The 19518-nt window shown below is 39.9% G+C and overlaps 1 protein-coding gene across 2 annotated transcripts in view; it reads right to left on the minus strand.

Moving 5' to 3' along the window:
• Positions 1 to 15325, minus strand: part of COG3 (component of oligomeric golgi complex 3) — a 73041-nt gene extending 57716 nt beyond the window's left edge. For both annotated transcript variants that reach the window (XM_047079928.1, XM_047079923.1), the window contains exons 1-6: positions 15064 to 15325; positions 6834 to 6980; positions 4614 to 4675; positions 3205 to 3370; positions 2479 to 2553; positions 1145 to 1237 (exon numbers count right to left, since the gene is read on the minus strand). In XM_047079928.1, the coding sequence (XP_046935884.1) occupies positions 1145 to 1237; positions 2479 to 2553; positions 3205 to 3370; positions 4614 to 4675; positions 6834 to 6980; positions 15064 to 15237 (717 nt within the window). In that variant the 5' untranslated portion in view covers positions 15238 to 15325. The remainder of the gene's footprint in view (positions 1 to 1144; positions 1238 to 2478; positions 2554 to 3204; positions 3371 to 4613; positions 4676 to 6833; positions 6981 to 15063) is intronic.
• Between the last annotated feature and the right edge of the window lie 4193 nt (positions 15326 to 19518).

Raw genomic sequence — 19518 nt, forward strand, 5'->3', positions numbered from 1 at the left:
GTAAAGCTATGTATGATGTTCAAAAGGTTTTATATAGATTGTAAGCTTGACGAAGACGAATACGGGCTTCTCCCCTAATTCCCCTTCAACCAAAAGTTCACTTTATGTCACTTCACTTTTACAAAAGACCTACAGTAGTACCCGTTTTTGTTAACCAAAAGAAATCCAATGAGGATTTTCACTTTTATGAAATGGTAACTGCTTCTTCACTTTAGGACACTTTGATTTACAAAAGGTTTCATAGGAACATTCTGCTTTCAGATAGTGGGGAAAACCTGTACAGCTATAAATCCTTGGGGGATACAAGGAGGGTGATGAAATCAAAGGGCCTGTTCCTTTATTTCCTCCCAAGTAACACTTCCTGTTTCCAAAGAAGTATCTAGAACACCAGGAAGTCAAAAGCCTAAAAATCACCCATCCTTTTAGGTGGCTATACCTGTGTCAGCCAGGATCCCTTTCTGTTCCAGAGGTTGCCTCAGCAGCTGAAAGTACTTTTTTTTACATCACTACTGACAATGACTAAGAATTTGCTACAGTTTTTCTTCAAGTATATTACAGATACCCTGTTTCCCTTCAGAAGAAATACTTTATAGGGGCGCCTGGGTGGCGCAGTCGGTTAAGCGTCCGACTTCAGCCAGGTCACGATCTCACGGTCCGTGAGTTCGAGCCCCGCGTCAGGCTCTGGGCTGATGGCTCAGAGCCTGGAGCCTGTTTCCCATTCTGTGTCTCCCTCTCTCTCTGCCCCTCCCCCGTTCATGCTCTGTCTCTCTCTGTCCCAAAAATAAATAAACGTTGAAAAAAAAAAATTTAAAAAAAAAGAAGAAATACTTTATAACATAAGAAGTAATATAATATGAATGTTAAGATTTCTTAAAAACATACAGAAACAGGGGCGCCTAGATAGCTCAGTTAGTTAAACACCCAACTCTTGATTTTGGCTTAGGTCATGATCTCACAGTTCGTGAGTTCAAGTCCTATGTCGGGCTCCATGCTGACAGCTCAGAGACTGTTTGGGATTCTCTCTCTCCCTCTCTCTCCCTGCCCCCTTTCCTGCTTGTGCAGGCACACACATGCATGCACTTGCACTCTCTCTCAAAAATAAATAAATATTCTTTAAAAAAAATACAAAAATATCATGACTTACATGAGATGAGATATATGTTATACAGTCATCTAACTTGGCCAGCATAGGTATAAATCCTTCACTATTAACAGACAATGTAGGAGAATTCAGTTTCTTTAAGGAAAAAAAAATTTTTTTTAATTCACAAAAAATATTCAGGCAAAAGTTGAAAATTATGTATTAGAATTAGCATACTTCCCTTTAGACTATAAGTTATACTAATGTCTCTACATTTTAAGAATCATGAAAGTATCCTCAAATATAGCCCATGTGTAATAATAAAGAAAGGACAAAAAAGTAATAGTGATTTAATTTAGTTTATTCCTAATGAGCTTTAAGGGGCTCTTCATAAATTTGCAAATATTTACATTACTGCATTGTACAATGTTATATTAACACATCAAGTACCTAGACTTCTCATTTTCTAGTACAACATACACAAATTTCCTACTTTCAAATGGTGGCGATTTTTTCAAGGTTAAAGGATTAACTAGCAGTCATACTATGTTTAGCAGTCATACTATGAAAGTAAAACAATATATAAGCAAAATATAAGTAAACGTTTAATGATTAAATATATACAAATATAAGCATAAACACAAGTAATATATATAATGTTTAATACTTAACATATAAAACTATACATTAAGACATGAAACTATTTTACATACATGTTTTATATAAATATGAAAATGTAAGTAAAGAAGTGTATGCAAAATATAAGTAAAACCAGTCAACTATTTTTTATCTTGATAGCTTAACAATGAACAATTTCCCCTTGCATTCATTAACTGGTTACTAGTTTTCTATCTCTGTAGTAAACCATAACAATTATAATTAATTTAATACTTTTAGTCATTTATATGTAGTAATTATGATTAATTTATGAGCCGGGAAGACACAGGAATGTAATTTACACAGCAGTGTTAATTGAGACTATTACTTTGATATACAAGCATGCGTTATAAGGACTATACTCCAAACTAAACAGATTATTTTAAAAAATATTTTGATTGCTAAGAGTAGCACAACCACAGCAAGATTTAAAATTTAATACTTCCTCTCACCATCTTTCCAGCTCACAAATAAGATTCTGTACGTGGTAACAGACAAAGGGATTTTAATAACAGTAATACAACTTAAGAGGAACTACTGTTTAAATCCTATTTGAAAAAATCTGAACTGGTAATGATACCTACATGGGGTACAAGTAGGAATATCTATCTGCAGGCAAACTATTAAGTTAAATTATCACTCAAGTCAATTTATAAATTTAAAGATTATATTCAGAAAGGAAAATACAAATAAAGTCACTAACTTTACAAAAAGTAAAAAAAAAAAAAAACCATGCTTACTGTGTTAATAGTTTCCAATTCATTAAAATAGGAAAGCTTTTGTTGAATGTTTTCTGCCAGATCAACAAGTTCCGACTTGCATTTTTTAAAAGAAAAAAATCAGTATAAGAACGTAAGAATCAACACTCCAGTCTCAAAATTACATTGAATACATTTATACCAGACATATAGGTTTATTTTAGACATAAGATTTTAGACTAATGCTCAAAGATTTCTGCAATCGTGGACAAATTAAGTGATGATTATTACAGCAACTTACGTATCTTTTATAAAATAATAAATAATTCCCTTTTAAAAACACATAAAACATACAGAGAAGACTCAGATAAAGTGACTTACATGTTCTATCTTTAGATCATGAGTTTAAGTACAATCTAGATCAGTCCATCTTTTCATAAACCCCACCATTACTATAATCACTTTGCTTATTTGAAAAGTGTCAATCAAGAGTGGACAGGGCAAACTAATGTATCGTCTTCATTCTGAAACTGTACTGAGACTTAACAGCTCGAAACACAGGCTTGCCTTGCCACATTCATGTGAGCTTATTTAGAATACAAACAAGCTGGCAATGTCATAACGTGCATGCTTAGCACAAGGCCTCATACAGAGCAGAGTTCAATACATAGTTGGAGAAATTAAAGAGATCAAAATTAAATTCTATCCATCTATTTAAAAATAAAATGTTAAGTATAATCACTAGCCCTCTCCCCTACTCCAAATTACCTGTTCTTTTAGGAGCTGTTCACAAGCTTCATGTAGCGTTCCTGTCTTATTGGACACAAAAAGATACTGTTTCTGCAATGATTCCAGATGCTGAAGAGCACTGTTTACATCATTCAATATAGCATCACACTGCTCCTGAAACCCAGACAAGTAATCCCTCATCTGTCTAGAAAACAGAACCAAAAGGGGATTGGCAATAATATTTTCCCCCAATAAGCAGAGTCAATAAACAACAAACTCTCATTTTTCCCCAAATGCTTGAATCTCAGGAGAAGAGTCGATCTACTCAATGAAGTTTATTATATTCAGAAAGGTGCCAAAAACTATGTTAACACCTTTTCCAAAACTTAAGAGGAAAAAAAATCACTGAAACAATGAGCAACAAAAGGAATCAGCCTTAAAGCCACGAGCTGGCTTTTCACATTTAAGGCAATAAATCACCGACTCAACTTTCAAAGACTGGGACACTAGGGCCAACCCGGGGTATTAAGTAGGTCAATCTCTCAGGTCACTTAATGTCTTTGAGAGACGGTGTGATGTCATGGAAAGAATTTTGGACTTGGAATCAGAAGACCTGAGTCACTGAGTCATATGAGGCAAGTCGCTTAGTATTTTCAGGCTTCAGTTTGCACATTTGTAAAATAGGAATAATATAATACCTTTCCTCACATAACTGCTATAAAGATTAACTGAAATCACACATCAAAGAGCCTAACACATTACCTAGCAGTAACAGTCACTTGATAAATGTTAAATAAATGCAATTATTCAATCCACAGTCCCCAAATCAGCTCGACACTATGCACCATCATTTCCCCTATGCTATCAACATACACAAACAAGACAACATAGTTACACCCATTCTAGGTGGGCATCCCCAAAATCTCTTGGGTCACTACTTCTAAAGAAAAGCAACAAACATCTCAGAGTTCCTGTAAAATTCCCACTTGAACTCAAACCTTCTTAGAGTTCTCTAAAAACCAATGTGTGCACCTCCTAACCTATTAATTATGATACAACTATTTGTTTAAATCACACAACTTATCTCTAGCTCTTCTTAAAGAAAATGTTGCTGTTGGAGTTTTCTTTGTATCTTAATTTCGTTTAAAGATACAGATTATGAAATGCTGCAGATGACTGTGATCTAAAAGTTAGGGGACACCTGGGTGGCTCAGTTAAGTGCCTGACTTCGGCTCAGGTCATGATCTCGCGGTCAGTGAGTTTCAGTGCCACATCGGGCTCTGTGCCGACAGCTGAGAGCCTGGAGCCTGCTTCAGATTCTGGGTCTCCCTCTCTCTCTGACCCTCCCCCACTCATGCTCTGTCTCTCTCCATCTCTCAAAAATGAATAAACGTTAAAAAAAAAAAAATTTAAAGTTAGGTTAGCCAACAAACTCAAGAGCCGCATACCTATATTTAGTTTCTTCATCCTGATCCATCTGAGTTTGTAGCTTTGCAAACCATGAGAAAAACTAGAAAAATAAAGAGTATTACATTGTCAACAAAACTAAAACAGACAAGATGGAAAGTGGCTACAGGCTAAACAGCAAGTCAAAAGGGTAGACGCTACCTAAGTCTTACTGTTTGTGGTTCAGACATTAATAATTATTTTTAAGCCAGGAGATGATCATTTAATTCCATAGTCAGTATCTACATGCTAGAAAAGCAAAGGATATTAAAATCATTGGCCACATCCAGAGTCAAACAAAGATAAGGGTTAAAGGTACAGTATATAAAAAATATATATTCTTTCCTAAGAGGCTAATGCCTATTTGCTACATTGCCAAATTTGAATAGGTAACATAGGGCTTTGGGTCAGTGTTAATATTAATGCTATCTAATAAGGATTATAAAAATATAACTTTGAAATAATATAACAGAGTGACTTAACAACATGGGACTTCTGTATTAGCTAAACCAGGGTTTGGATTCTAGCCCTACCACCTATGTCGTGAAAAATATCTATTATTAAAAAGAGGTGGAGGGCACAGTCTATTAAGCATCCGACTTTGGCTCCGGTCACAATTTCAAGGTTTGTGAATTCAAGCCCTGCGTCAGGCTCCACTCTGACAGGACAGAGCCTGCTTGGGATTCTCTCTCTCTACCTCTCTCTCCAACCCTCCCCCAATTGTGCTTTCTCTCTCTCTCAAATAAACTTTAAAAAATAAAATAAAATAAATAAAAAGAGCTAAAGATTGACCTTATACAAGCATGAAGGATAAAAATGTTTTATAGCTTGATCATTGTGGGAGTTAAATTTGTCAAAACTCATCAAACTATATATTTAAAATGGATATATTTTATATTGTGTAAATTATAACTCAATATACAAGTTTTTCAAAAAATTTAAAGAAAAATATGCAGGTACAAATTTAGCCCAGATTTTTTTTTTTTCCAAATAGTCCAAATAAGTTCACAGACATGGTGCAAGGTTATGCTCCACAATTCTCAAGTTGGATTTGAAGTCAAGGGTATGCTTCATTCTCTCCAGATATTAGGCTTGCCAAGTGCCTTAGCTATCATTCACTGAACACTGACTGTGTGCCTGTCAAACACTGTATGCATTATCTAATTTTCAGAAAAATCCCATGAGATAGGTATATAATCATCCTTGTTTTGCAGATTTGAAAACTAAAGGCCTAAGAGGATAAGTGATTTGCCTAAACTCACAAAGATGGTAAGTGATGGAGAGGGTGACTTTCAGATCCAGGCTGGCCTAACTCAAGAGGTGGAGCTCTTTTTCACTTTGCCACACTGCCTCGACTTCCTAGATCTGCAATTCAGCAGGCTTGCTTTTCGTTTTCCTTGGTAAATGCCTCAGCTCTGATTTTTATACAGCAGAAAGAAGAGACAAAAGAAGTGACGGAAGAAACTGCTATATATTTAGGTTTATGATTAGGAATAAATAGCCATCAGGGGAAGATTGATTACACATGCAAATTTTAAAAAATAACTGTAAGGGTTCATCTAAAGAGAATCTTTAGGTTCTTAAAAAAGAAATTACCTAGCAACAAGCAGGGGGGGGGTGTATGTGTGTGCATGTGCGTGTATGTGCACACACACATGCGTGCTAGGGGGACCCACCGACATAAGCAGACACTGGGGGAGGCCAAAAGTGCATGAAACATTAAAACCTTAATGATGAGCTATCAACATCCAAAGTTGGAATATCATATCTTTATCTGTATCGCAAATACAATTGGGCAACAGGTTTATTTAAAACACTCACAGAGGTATCTGGGTGGCTCAGTCAGTTGAGCGTACGACTTCGGCTCAGGTCACAATCTCACAATTTGGGAGTTGAAGCCCCACACCAGGCTCACTGCTCTCAGTGCAGAACCCACTTCAGAACCCCTGTCCCCCTCTCTCCCTGCCCCTCCCTTGCTTGTTTTCCCTCTCCCTCTCTCTCGAAAATAAATGGAACATTTTAAATAAATAAGTAAATATAAATAAAAATAAAACACTTACAAAACAACCACAGCTAACACAAAATCGAGAATGTTCTAGAAAGATCTGATGTTAACTATATCTTCAAAGGTTTAGAACTTTTAACAAGGACACTTTTTCATCAGCCCTGTCTTGAGATCTTTAAAATAATCAAGCATCCTTAGAAACAACAATGCCATTCACCTGCTGTGCAGTTTCAATTCTTTCTTCTTCCATTTCTAAGGAAATGAAACCCTTCAAGAGAATGTCTTCTGTAGATTCAGGTACTATTGAAGGCTCTGCAGCAGGCAGCGACTGGGATGTTAAACTGCACAAGTCTTCAAGTGGAAGCTTCAAAAAAAAAGAGCCACAGAGATATTTAAATAACGTGAAAATTCTCTAAACTCATGACTGTTATTACTCCATCTCACTTGTTTTGAAAGATCATTTGAGGCTAATAACTGCCATATGACAGTAACACTTCCAGCTAGGCTCTTTCTATTAAATGCTAGTCTCAAAACGTAAACGAAATATGGTTATTGCACCGAGAGTTAGGTATGATTTTTGAGTTGCCTTTCTAATACTGGCAGTGAACCTGGGCTAATCAACACACGTTTTCTTACTTGAACCTCGTGAACTGGCACCAAAGGCAAAAACCTGTATGCTGTTGAAAGTAGCTTGCCTTTCCCGGGATCTAACAAAAGAGCCTGGCCTCATTAATGCTTGCCAACAGAAAATAAATCACACCCAAGAATTAACTATCAATAAACATGACCTCCTTCTGCCATTTCTACCATTGGCACACTTCGCCCACACCTTCTTGGTGGTAAATTCTGAAACTGTAACTGAGGAGAGACCATCTCAGAACTCCCCATCGGTTTCGGAAGAGCCCCCCCAGAAGGCCTCATTTTGACACCATCAAATACTTTGACCTACAATACTTTCCAGTTCTCCACTACTAAAGATAGCCCAGGTGTTAATTTACCTATAGTCACACAGACGTACTAATTTTAGACCTCAAATAAAGGGAGTGTGGATGAAGGATGAGGTAAAAAGGCCTAATGTTTCAATTCCAGTTTTTAGTCCTTAGGGCGTAACATTTAAGGCCCATCTACAGAAAATTTTGACCCAGGGCCTTAGGAAATTGCCCCTGTTTTTCCAGACACAAGAATTTCTTCTGAAGACAGGCTTTTATCTTCCAAGCTTAAAAAAAAGCTAGATGAACAATGCACCATCACTAATTTAGAAATACAACCCTTTGGGGCGCCTGGGTGGCTCCGTCAGTTAAGTGTCCGACTTCGGCTCAGGTTATGATCTCACAGTTTGTGGGTTCAAGCCCCTTGTCGGCCTCTGTGCTGACAGCTCAGAGCCTGGAGCCTTCGCCTCTCTCTGCCCCTCCCTCACACTCTTGTCTCTTAAAAATGAATAAAACTTTTAAAAAAATTTAAAAAGAAAAAAATTAAAGAGAAATACAACCCTTTAAAAACAGGCTTTAAAAAATTTTTTTTAATTTTATAGACAGAGAAATAAGTGAGTGGGGAAGGAGCAGAGGGAGGTAGGGGGAGGGTGGGGGGGGGAGAGAGAGAGAGAGAGAGAGAGAGGGAGAATCTCAAGCAGGCTCCACACTCAGCACAGAGCCTAATGTGGGGTTCAATCCCACAACCCGGGGATCATGACCTGGGCCAAAATCAAGAGTCAGACATCCACTCAGGCACCCCCCAAATAGGCATTTCTGTCCTGAGTTCAAGTGGGGCTATACCTTCTGGCATGGGGAAGCGTGTTATGGTGCAGCCTGGCTTGAACACTGCTCCTGCTCACTTATAAGCTGTGTGACGACGGGCAAATTACCTAATGCTCCTAATCCTCGATTTCTTTTCTGCAAAATAGGAACTACAATATCTGTATCCTGAAGCCACTAGGGAAAAAAGAAAACACGGGTGTGGGAAAACAGGCTTCCTGAACTGCTGGGAAGCTGCAGACCAAAAAAAAAAAAAAAATGTTCAGCAACGTCCTCAACCTGCCTCCTCCCCACAAATGACTCTGACTCAAGAGCCAGGAGGTCATGAGTAAACGTAAATACCTCTTACTAAGGGTATCACTTGTTCATGTAACTGAATGGTGACATAATCCTTCGATATAAAAGGACTATGACACACGAAGAATTAAGTTTCTCAAATCCAGTGAGAATCTATCTTGAGTCCAAAGCGTCATCAGCAACCGTGTGCTGCCACCAGAGGTTCGGAAGGTAAAAGGGCCTAATTATTTCATTTCAATTCCAGTTCTTAGTCTGGAGGCAGAGGAAGCTGTGCTAAGTCACACTACTCCTGCTCTGTGGAGCCATCCCAGTTACCACAACAAGCTGCCTCCTCGGAGAGGGGGAGGTAACCCACCAGAGACAATACGACATGTATTTAGCATCATGCTTGTCACACAGTAAACACTCAATAAATCTATGCTACTGTCATTTATCCTTTTATTATTATCCCTATTTATGAGCAATAACAGAGTAAGTAAATCTATAAATCAGAATCGATAGTGCTCTTGGGGAAAGAATAGTCCTTAGGCTATCTTTTTTTTTTTTAACGTTTATGTATTTATTTTGAGAAAGAGAGCATGCGCACTCATGCGTATGCATGCGTGCAAGTGAGGGAGGGGCAGAGAGAGAGAGGGAGAGAAAGAATCCTAAGCAGGCTCCAAGCTCAGTGCAGAGCCTGACGCAGAGCTCAATCTCACGACCGTGAGATCATAACCGGAGCCAAATTCAGGAGTCGAGTGCTTAACCAACTGAGATACCCAGGCACCCCCATAAGCTATCTTTATAAAACTGGATTTCATTAGTAGTAAAATTTAGTTCTATTCAGACTGTGACAAAAGTCAAACATGTAATGCTATCCTCAATGTTTACACAATAGCTAAGGGGGAAGGAGAGGTGGGTCAGGCTCAGATTTGAAAACATACCAGAAAGCACCGGGAGACTGGGCTAAGGTAAGGAAAGCTGGACAGAGTGCTGTTGCAATGTGCTCATCAGTACATTCAAGACAGCTAAAGACTCAGTGAACTTGAAGACAGTGCACTAAAATCACCCAATAGGAAACATAAAGAGGAAACAGAGTGAATAAATAAAAACCAAACACAATATCCAAGAACACAGAGATGGCATCATATTATCTAGTACATGTATAAATAGAATCCCAAAAGGAGAGAGAACAGGGTAGAAAAAAATTTTTTAAAAAGATAATAGTTGAAACATTTCCAATAAAAGACAGCAAACTATAGTTCTGAGAAGCTCAGAGAATCCCAAGCAGAATCTCTCTCTCTCTCTCTCTCTCTCTCTCTCTCTCTCTCTCTCACAGACACACACACACACACAAATACACATGTACACACATGATATTCATACTCCTAAAAATAAAGTTTAAAAAAATATGCTAGAAGACATAGGAAAAAAGACATATTATATACAGAAGAATGAAGATAAGAATTAAAAGAATTACAACAGACTTCTCACCAGAAATTAAACAAATCTTTTAAGAAATAAAAGAAAAAAACCGTCAATCCAGAATTCTTAATCTAGTAGAGTATCTTTTTTAAATGAAAAGGGCTGTTTAAACAAAGCTGAGAAAATGCATTTCCAACAGTCTTGTACCACAAGAAATGTTAAAGGCAGTTCTTCAAAAGCAGATGGAACATAATACCAGATGGAAAAATGGATCTTAAAAACAAGCCAGCAAAAAACTAAAGGCTCTAGAAATAGTTAAAATAAAAGCAAATATGGTAATTTTTTTTATTTTTAATCACTCAGAAAGATAAATGTCAAAAGCAAAAATATATCAGGCTCAGTCAGTTAAGCGACGACTCTTGATTTTGGCTCAGGTCAAGATCTCATGGTTTGTGAGTTGAAGCCTCCAGTTGTTCAGGCTCCGCACTGACAGCACAGAACCTGCTGGGGATTCTCTCTCTTTCTCTCTCTCTCTCTGCCCCTCCCCTGCTCGTGTACTCTCTCTCAAAATAAATGAACATTTAAAAAAATATTTATCTTCTAATTTACTTTACAAAACAAAATCATATGAAAACTCTAGATACTTGAGAAGGTAGTGTAGATATTCCAGACAAAGTCTGTAGTCTAGATGTTGTGAGTAAACATGATCATGTGAATATATGAGAAAACATTCTATTTGATTACTTCATGTACAAATACTAACTACTTTTCAAGCATGAGCACTTTTAAATACCAGAAGCAGAAGGAGGCTTCCCGTCCTGTTCCCTTGTACTCACTAATACAAAACCATTTGCTCTCAAACCAAGAAGCCACATTAACTGAAACAACTACTTTTTTTTTTTTAATGTTTATTTATTTTTGAGAGACAGAGTGTGAGCGGGGGAGCAGCAGAGAGAGGGAGACAGAATCTGAAGCAGGCTCCAGGCTCTGAGCTGTCAGCATAGAGCCTGACGCAGGGCTTGAACTCACGAACCGTGAGGTCATGACCTGAGCCAAAGTCAGAAGCTAACTGACAGAGCCACCCAGCCGCCCCCAACTGCAACTAATTCTAAGAAACAATTTTTTAAAGAAACAAGTTACTTTTTAAAAGAGAATGAAAAACTGGCCCCATTAGGTACATTTCTTCAGCTGTCTTCTTTTCTTAAAGCACCTGGAATAGAATGGAAAAGCAAGAAGGGGTGTGCTGGGGTCACAAACTTTCCTGTTCTGACCTCTCATTCACTCCTGCCTCTCCTGGCTGGCTCGGTCAGTAGAGCATAGACCCTGGATCTCAGAGTCGTGAGTTCGAGCTCAAGCTCCATGTTGGGCACAGAGATTATTTAAAAAAATAAGTAAGTAAAAAAACTGACTCTCATTAACTCATTCACTCCTGAGTCCTCTGACACACTATACCGTGCTAGCTTCCAGATGGAGCATTTACCATCAGAGAGAAGAGCACAAATCTAGGTACCTAACTGTCAGTCCTAGAGAGCTATTGTATAGTTTATGCAAATGGTATGTTAACATATTAAATAATAATTATAATAAACAATCAACCTTGCCTGACCAGCTAAGCAGGTCCAGGAAAAAACCAAATACACCTTTCTCTCCCGAACTTTATTTCTTGTACATTTCCGGGTTGGAGAAAATCACTTTCATAATCTAAAAAATTCATTCCCTAAATGAAACCTGATGTTACTTTCTCTGCTTGAGGCAAATCATTGAAGATGTATAGATGGAATCTCAGAACCTTCAAGGCACTTAACGTTTTCTTTTCTTACCTTTGGTCTGAGTGATACCTATACCAGCATAGGATCACAAGATTCTAATCTACTCTTTCAAGTTATCAATCATGTGGGGAGAAAAGCATATGAATAATACAGTACTTACAGCTCGCTTGCCATGTGCACTTAACATACGTGATTTCACTAAATTCTCACAATCACAACCCCTCATCAGACAGTAAGCATATTATAATCCCCATTTTTTAAAGAAAAAAACAGGGGGCGCCTGGGTGGCGCAGTCGGTTAAGCATCCGACTTCAGCCAGGTCATGATCTCGCGGTCCGTGAGTTCGAGCCCAGCGTCAGGCTATGGGCTGATGGCTCAGAGCCTGGAGCCTGTTTCCGATTCTGTGTCTCCCTCTCTCTCTGCCCCTCCCCCGTTCATGCTCTGTCTCTCTCTGTCCCAAAAATAAATAAACGTTGAAAAAAAAATTAAAAAAAAAAGAAAGAAAGAAAAAAACAGGCTCAGAGAAGTTAAATATACTAAGAACACACAGTCTTTAGGAAAACAAGTTACAATTCATTTCAGGTAAATTTCAGGGTTAATTATTGCAGCATTTATGAAGAACTACTAAATTCAGCAGAAAGCAAAAGGCCCTCACTACTAAAACAGATGAATCTTGGCTGCAAGTAAACCAGTCTACCTAATATTCTACTTCAAATTCTTTTATCTAACACCAAAAAAAGAGAAAGACATAACGTCTTTCCAAAATATGACCAGTTCCTCTTCATAAAAGAGAAAGATATTTTCTAAAAAAGTTAACAGCTTTACGGTATTTACTGAAGCATCAGCTGGCCTTTTGCTATTCAACTAACTTGCTCAGTGCCAGCTGTTCAGGAAGTAATTTATCTTGTGAGAACTGTGAAACACTGCAGAAAATCCTTTACAGATACACTGTTTGGAGAAAATAAAAACTGAGCCATTCTTTTTTCAGCACCAGTGTTAAGAGTGGTAACAGACAGGGGAACCTGGGTGCTCAGTCGGTGGGTATCCGACTCTTAATCTCGGCTCAGGTCATGATCTCACAGTTCGGTTCGTGTGTTGGGTTCCATGCTGACAGTGCATGGAGCCTGCTTGGGATTCTCTCTCTCCCTCTCCCCCCCCATCCCGCCCCTCTCTCTCTCTCTCTCTCTCTCTCTGTGTGTGTGTGTGTGTGTGTGTGTGTGTGTGTGTGTACCCCTCCCCCACTTGTGCTTACGCTCTCTCTAGAAATAAACATTAAAAAAAAAAAAAGGGTGGTAACAGATAAAAAAATTCAATTCCAGTCTTCCCATCAGACATAGAAACACTTTTAGTAAAGGGAAACAAGGGCTACAGATAGCTGAAAAACAATGATCCCCCTGACAGATGCCCCAGACAGGAAAATAAAGGCCATTTCATTCTCACAGAAATCCCATACGTACACTGCATATACCAGAACACCTTCACTCAACCCTTGAACCTGTCAAGCTCATCTCCCACCTGTGACTTTGCATTGCTTTTTCCTCCACCTGGAAGGTTACTTCTCTAATCTTTGCAAGGCTGGCATTTTGTTTTCCACCATGAGTTCTCTCCTTAGACTGTTACTTTCTTAGAGAGGCTTCCTTCCTTGTCTAGAGCATACCTCGATCCCTTTCCGTCATACTAACTTCTTTTATTTTCCTTATACCATGGATCATTGTCTGAACTTACCCTGTTCTTTTCTACAAGCTCATGATCACAATTATGTTAGCTCCATGAAGCTAGGGAGCTTGATTTGCTTATCTTTCTATCCTCAATTCCTAGCCCAGAACAGGCACAAAATATATGTTAAACAACTGCATGAGATTAATGTGGATACTATACTGCATAAATATGAAAAAAAAAATAGGATGAAAACGAAAGATTCCATTTACTTCACTCCAAAACCTTTCCTTTGTGTTCAACGAGAATAGTAATAGTTTATGAGCTAAGACAATAAAAGCAAATTGGGTTACTTTTCTTGTGGACTATGTTCCCCACAGGTGCTGTGATGCCCAAGCATCCTGCTTCTGTAACAGGCCAAATCAACTATAAGCGGACTGGAACATTTATAGAGCAAACAACTTCTGTTATCCAAAGCATAAAAGACTTTGATAGCCAAGTCAAAGAAATTTCCACCTGTTTCCTCATTTATTTCAGCATTGTATCCTACAGGTGAACAGAGAAACCCAAGAAAGAACACCTGTATTTTACGGCAGAGGACGTTAACAGTGAAAGTGAACTTTCAAAGTTCTTACTCTCTAAAACTTGAGGGTAGAAAAAAATAGTTTAAGTCTCTAAAAACAATCCACCTTTGGACACAATCCCAAATCCTGTAAAATGAGTGCTCCCAACATTAAAAAAAAAATCATTATTAATAAAACAATAATCCTAAACCTGGCCCTCAAACCAGAAAAAAGTCTGTCCATCTGACAATTCATAAGATGTTCTTTTTGATACTGTAACTACTTGAACTGAATTACACACGCGATAATATGCATAACAACCCAATAATAACTAGGATTAAAAACACTGACACCACCGAAAGCCAGCATTACCTAATAATGCACTGACCCAGCTTTCAAAGAAAATTCTTTTCTATTGCTCGGCTATCGGTCAGATAAATCGATCTCCCATAATCTGCACTTGATGGAGAGCTCATTGCTCTGTGTGCGCTGAATGAAACCCTCACTCGGGATCAAGTTTTTGTCTCTCCAAGTGCCCCATGGAAAAAGGAAGCTGGGTTATTCATTAAGGCGGTAAATGAATACTAATAAGGAGGCTGTCCTGAAGCAAAGCACTTCGGGGGTCGGTGCCCTCTCCTGGGAGATGGTGGGCAGCAGGATTATGCCTCAGCTGATAGCACGGATACCAGGGGCAAGACGCCCACGGCAAGGCTCCCAGCCAACCGTCCCACACCGCAGGCGGAGGGCTGGGTGCCCGCCAACACCAGCCACTGGACGCCCCCGCAGTCGTCCCCGTGCGAGAGTAGAGTTGGCAGTCGCCGGCAGAGCCAGGCCTGACAGCCCGGGAGGGTGAGGCGCCTCTCCCACCGGAGCCGCCACCGTGGCCGGGGAGGAGGGAGAAGAGACCGCGGGCAAGAGTCTGCAAGGCCGGGGCCCACCGGCACGCCGAAGAAGCATCCCAGCTCGCTTTCTCGCCGCCCCAGCCCAGTCCCAGCCCGTCACCTCACCTCGGCCGGCACAGGCAGGTTCTCCACCGCCGCCTTCAGCTCCAACACCGAGTCCGTCTGCCTGTCGGTCAGCGGCGCCGTCGTGTCGGGTCTCCGATCCCAGAGAGCCAGCTTCTCCCGAGCGTCCCGCTCTGCCGCCGCCTCAGGCGGCAGCAACAGCGCCGCCTCCGCCATCGCCGCCGCCCCTGCGGCCCTCAACAGCAGCGGGGTGGAGGGGACCCCGACAGACAGGCCCTGGCCACTTCCGGGGGAGCCGGGGCTTCCAGCAAGGCACCGGCGGCGGGGCGGAGCGGAATACCCTGACTCCGGAAGTGCTTCTACAGTGTGTGTGGGCGGGACCGAGGCCAGGACAGACGTGGCTCTAAACGGGGTACAAATATTTCCGGTTGGGAAGGCGTAGAGGGAGAAGAATGTGGGCCCTGACGGAAATAGATGTGCCCCTACCGGAAGTCTCTTCCTCACCTTCAATAACTTTATTGTAATGTGTGTTCAGGTTATTGACAATTGAGCTACGCGACCCTGCCGGCAGAGGTCCTCCTGGGCTCCCGGATCTACTCACTGCTTCTGCTCACTGCCGAGTAGTCTGGGTGGGGTATGCGGTCTCTGATTTCCGTGGAGACATGTGACAGTTTCCACCGCCTAGATCACGATCACAGTATAAAATTTTCCAACATCCAGCAAGAAAGGCAACTTCAGAAAACACATAAGGATTCAAAAGATTTCTGAATATCAAACACCATTAATAATACTAGATAACTGGAAACAACCTAAATGCCCAACATTGAAGAACTGGATTAATTCATGGCACAGACATGTAATTGAAATACTATTCTGTCACTTAAATCATGTAGTTTTTGAGCAACAGAACAATTATGGTATTGCATATATGTAAAAAAGTTATATATTCTATAACTTATAGAATAAAATAAATATCTGTGAGTCCATATTGATAAATAAATGATTGAATAAATAAGCGGGGGAGAAGGGATAACTCTACAGAGGAATTCCAATCAATAAATGTAGAATGAGGGAAAATAGTAATAATTGGCAGGCAAGATCTAACAATGGATTCTAAAATTAATGCGTGAAACTTTGAGGAGAAACAGAAATTGTAGTGTATCAAATGATCTCCGCAAGATATTTATTAATAGCAATGGGGGGAGGGATATTAACTTTACAGTGGAAAAACCTGGCAAGTATTACCTTAAGCAAGCCACGGAAGTCAACATCATCACCATGAATCCTTTCCAAAAATGCAAAACTACATTCTAATCATGAAAAAACATCAGATAAACTAAAAATGAGGGATAACCTGCAAAGCAGTTTAACGGTATTTGTCAAAGGTCTTAATGTCATAAAAGACAAGGAAAAAACCAAGGGAATGTTACACATTGAAGGAGAGGAGGGAGCCATGGCAGCTGGATACAGTGTAGGAATTTGGATTCGATCCTGGGAGAGAAAAAGGGAAAACTGTAGAACAAAATATAGATATTTTAATAATGTCTATAATTTAGGTAATAGTAGTGCACCAATGTTAATTTCCCAGTTTTGATTATTGTATGTGGTTATGTAAGATGATAACATTGGGGGAAGCTGAATGAAAGGCACACCTGAACTCTGCACTACTTTTGCAACATTTCTGACGTCTAAAATTCTCTCAAAGTCAAGAGTTAAAACTCTCATGTTGTAGAAAACACGTATCTACATAAACAAAGCTGGTTGGAATTACTAATTATGTTTTTTTCTCTTCTTTTTTTTTTTAATCACTGTTTCCCCATCAAACCATTCCACCACTATTTCCTAAAGAAAATCATCTTGGGGGCACCTGGGTGGCTCAGTTGGTTAAGCGTCCGACTTCAGCTCAGGTCACGATCTCGCGGTCCGTGAGTTCGAGCCCCGCGTCGGGCTCTGGGCTGACGGCTCAGAGCCTGGAGCCTGCTTCCGAATCTGTGTCTCCCTCTCTCTCTGTCCCTCCCCCGTTCATGCTCTGTCTCTCTCTGTCTCAAAAATAAATAAACGTTAAAAAAAAAAATTAAAAAAAAAAAAAAGAAAGTCATCTTGTAGATATGTTGAGACAGGTTGATCTTCTTGTTGAAGTATCTAAAACACACTTTATCTCCTATCCAGACTGATCTCTAGTTCCAAAAATTTCAGAAATACGGTTCTGTTGAGTTTTGTGATGTCTATTTTTCACCAAACATCATCCTTTTATATTCATCCAAATACAAACATTTTTTCTCCCAAGTTTTTTTTTTAATGTTAATTTTTTTATTTTAGAGAGAGAAAGTGAGTGGGGCTGGGCCAGAGAGAGAGAGAGAGAGAGAGAGAGAGAATCTCAAGCAGGCTCCACGCTCATTGTGGAGCCCAACATGGGGCTTGATCCCACAAGTCTGGGATCATGACCTGAGCAGAAACTAAGAGTCAGACGGTCAACCAACTGAGCTACCCAAGTGCCCCTCTCCCAAATGTGTGTCTATTGCAGATTTTCCTAAATCCACGATCACCCTACTTTCTAACAATTATGTGTAATTCTTTAAAATACGTTTAGTAAGTGGTGATTCATAATACTAAAGTGTGAGAGGAGGTCATTGAGAAGACATGACCACAACTGACCTGAGAACTGGACTCTGGCAATCAGAGGCTCCTTGTCTCTCCTTGGAATGTACCTTCTGTCCACCGTTCACACAGTGGAGGCTGTTTTCAAGGACATGGCCTTGAGAGAGCAATATGTGTTGAGACCATCTGGACTGAATACATGACTGAACCCAATGTAGGCTTCTATATGAACTTTTAAGATTCTGGCGGGCGGGTGCAAAGATCTACTTGTCTCCCAGCTGACCTCTTTAATAAGCCTTCCCTTGCTTATTACACCTGCCACCTGCCAATCAAGAATGGCCTGCCACCTTCTTCGGTCTCTCATTGCCTTCCAACGGTGCGCTCCAGTTTCTAATTTCACCCAGGGAATTCTGAAGCTTCAAACTAACTTAAAGGGATGCGGTGCAGGTCATGGTGCCCATGGAAAAGATTTGAGCCAAGGCTGAATGTTTAATCAGCTGCTGTGAGATCAAATGTGGGGAGGGGAAAATAGATATGCAGCATAATAATGCCTGGTCTATTCTTAAACTGAAGAACTGAGAGAGCTAAAAAAGCAGTGCCTGGAAGATCCAGCAGTCACCAGCTGGCTCTGCAAGGGTGGGAGACAAGAGCGAGAAAATAGAGTAACAGCAGTCTTTGCTCGGTGTTTTAATTTCGCAGAGCACTAGCATAGAAATACATACATTTAAACAATGCAATGGTTGTTCAAACTCTACTAGAAATGTGGTATACAATATACTGAATCCTTCTGCTTCAGACTGTAATGTTCGTTTCTGTATGGACAAATATTGTCTAGTCCCCCCTCCAAAAAAATTACAAGTTCCTAAAAGGAATCTGCCTTTTTAAAAATGCCAATTTATTTTGAGAGAGAGAGAGAGAGAGAGAGAGTGTGTGTGTGTGTGTGTGAGAGAGAGAGAGAGAGAGAGAGAGAGAAAGGAGGGGCAGAGAGAGAAAAGAGAGAGTTCTAGGGCTCAATCTCATGAACCGTGAACTCATGACCTGAGACAAAGTAAAGAGTCAGACGCTTAACCAACTGAGCCACCCAGGCACCCCATGAATCCACTTTTACTCTCGTATTACAAGTCAAGTTATTTCCTGTTTTCTGCTAGAAAAACAGCAGATTAGCTTATCCCCAGAAGCACTAGCCAACAGGACAAATAAAATTGCAGATTTAATTTTCTACTATAATTCTTCCAATGCATTTAAGAATTTCTAATTGTTTCCATAAAATCAATGAAACTGATATAGCAAAAATATCAATTCTGCTTCTATGCAACCTACGGATTACCTAGGGGCATGAGGGAACTTTTGAAAGTGATGGAAATGTCCTGGTTTTCTCAAATGTTATCTTGTCATCTATTGTTAAATGTTCCATCTCTGTTGTGGCGGTGGTCTCACAACTATACACGTATGTGAGAACCGATCAAATTGTACATTTTCAACACGTGTTGTACACGCGGTGTACTCGTTATACCACAGCAGAATTGGGGCAAGGGAGAATGAAGCAGATCTGTGAGTAACGACATGGACGAAGGTTCATCATCTTTTGTGGAATTAAGAAAGCCAGCAAGCTGCTGTACAATCTGAACAGGATCCCATATTTAGCTAAAAAATTACATGCACACACAGAAAAAAAAAAAAAAGGTCTGAAAAGATAAGCAGCAAATCGTTATTAGTTGTCGTCCCTAGGAGTTGGTCTGGCAGAGCAGGTAGAAGGGTGGCGAGAAGGGTGGAGGACAAGGGCTTCCTTATTTTAAGATTGCTTGTTGAAAAAGAACTGTTAAAGAATGAACACAGGTTGGGGACGAGACTAAGGGAATTCTAGTTTCCGGCTCTGCTGGTCACTAGCTCTGAGTCCAG

The sequence above is a fragment of the Lynx rufus genome, unplaced genomic scaffold (assembly GCF_022079265.1).
Source record: "Lynx rufus isolate CCGP_SWC_20201006 ecotype Redwood Valley unplaced genomic scaffold, mLynRuf1.p SCAF_1, whole genome shotgun sequence".
NCBI lineage: Eukaryota > Metazoa > Chordata > Mammalia > Carnivora > Felidae > Lynx > Lynx rufus.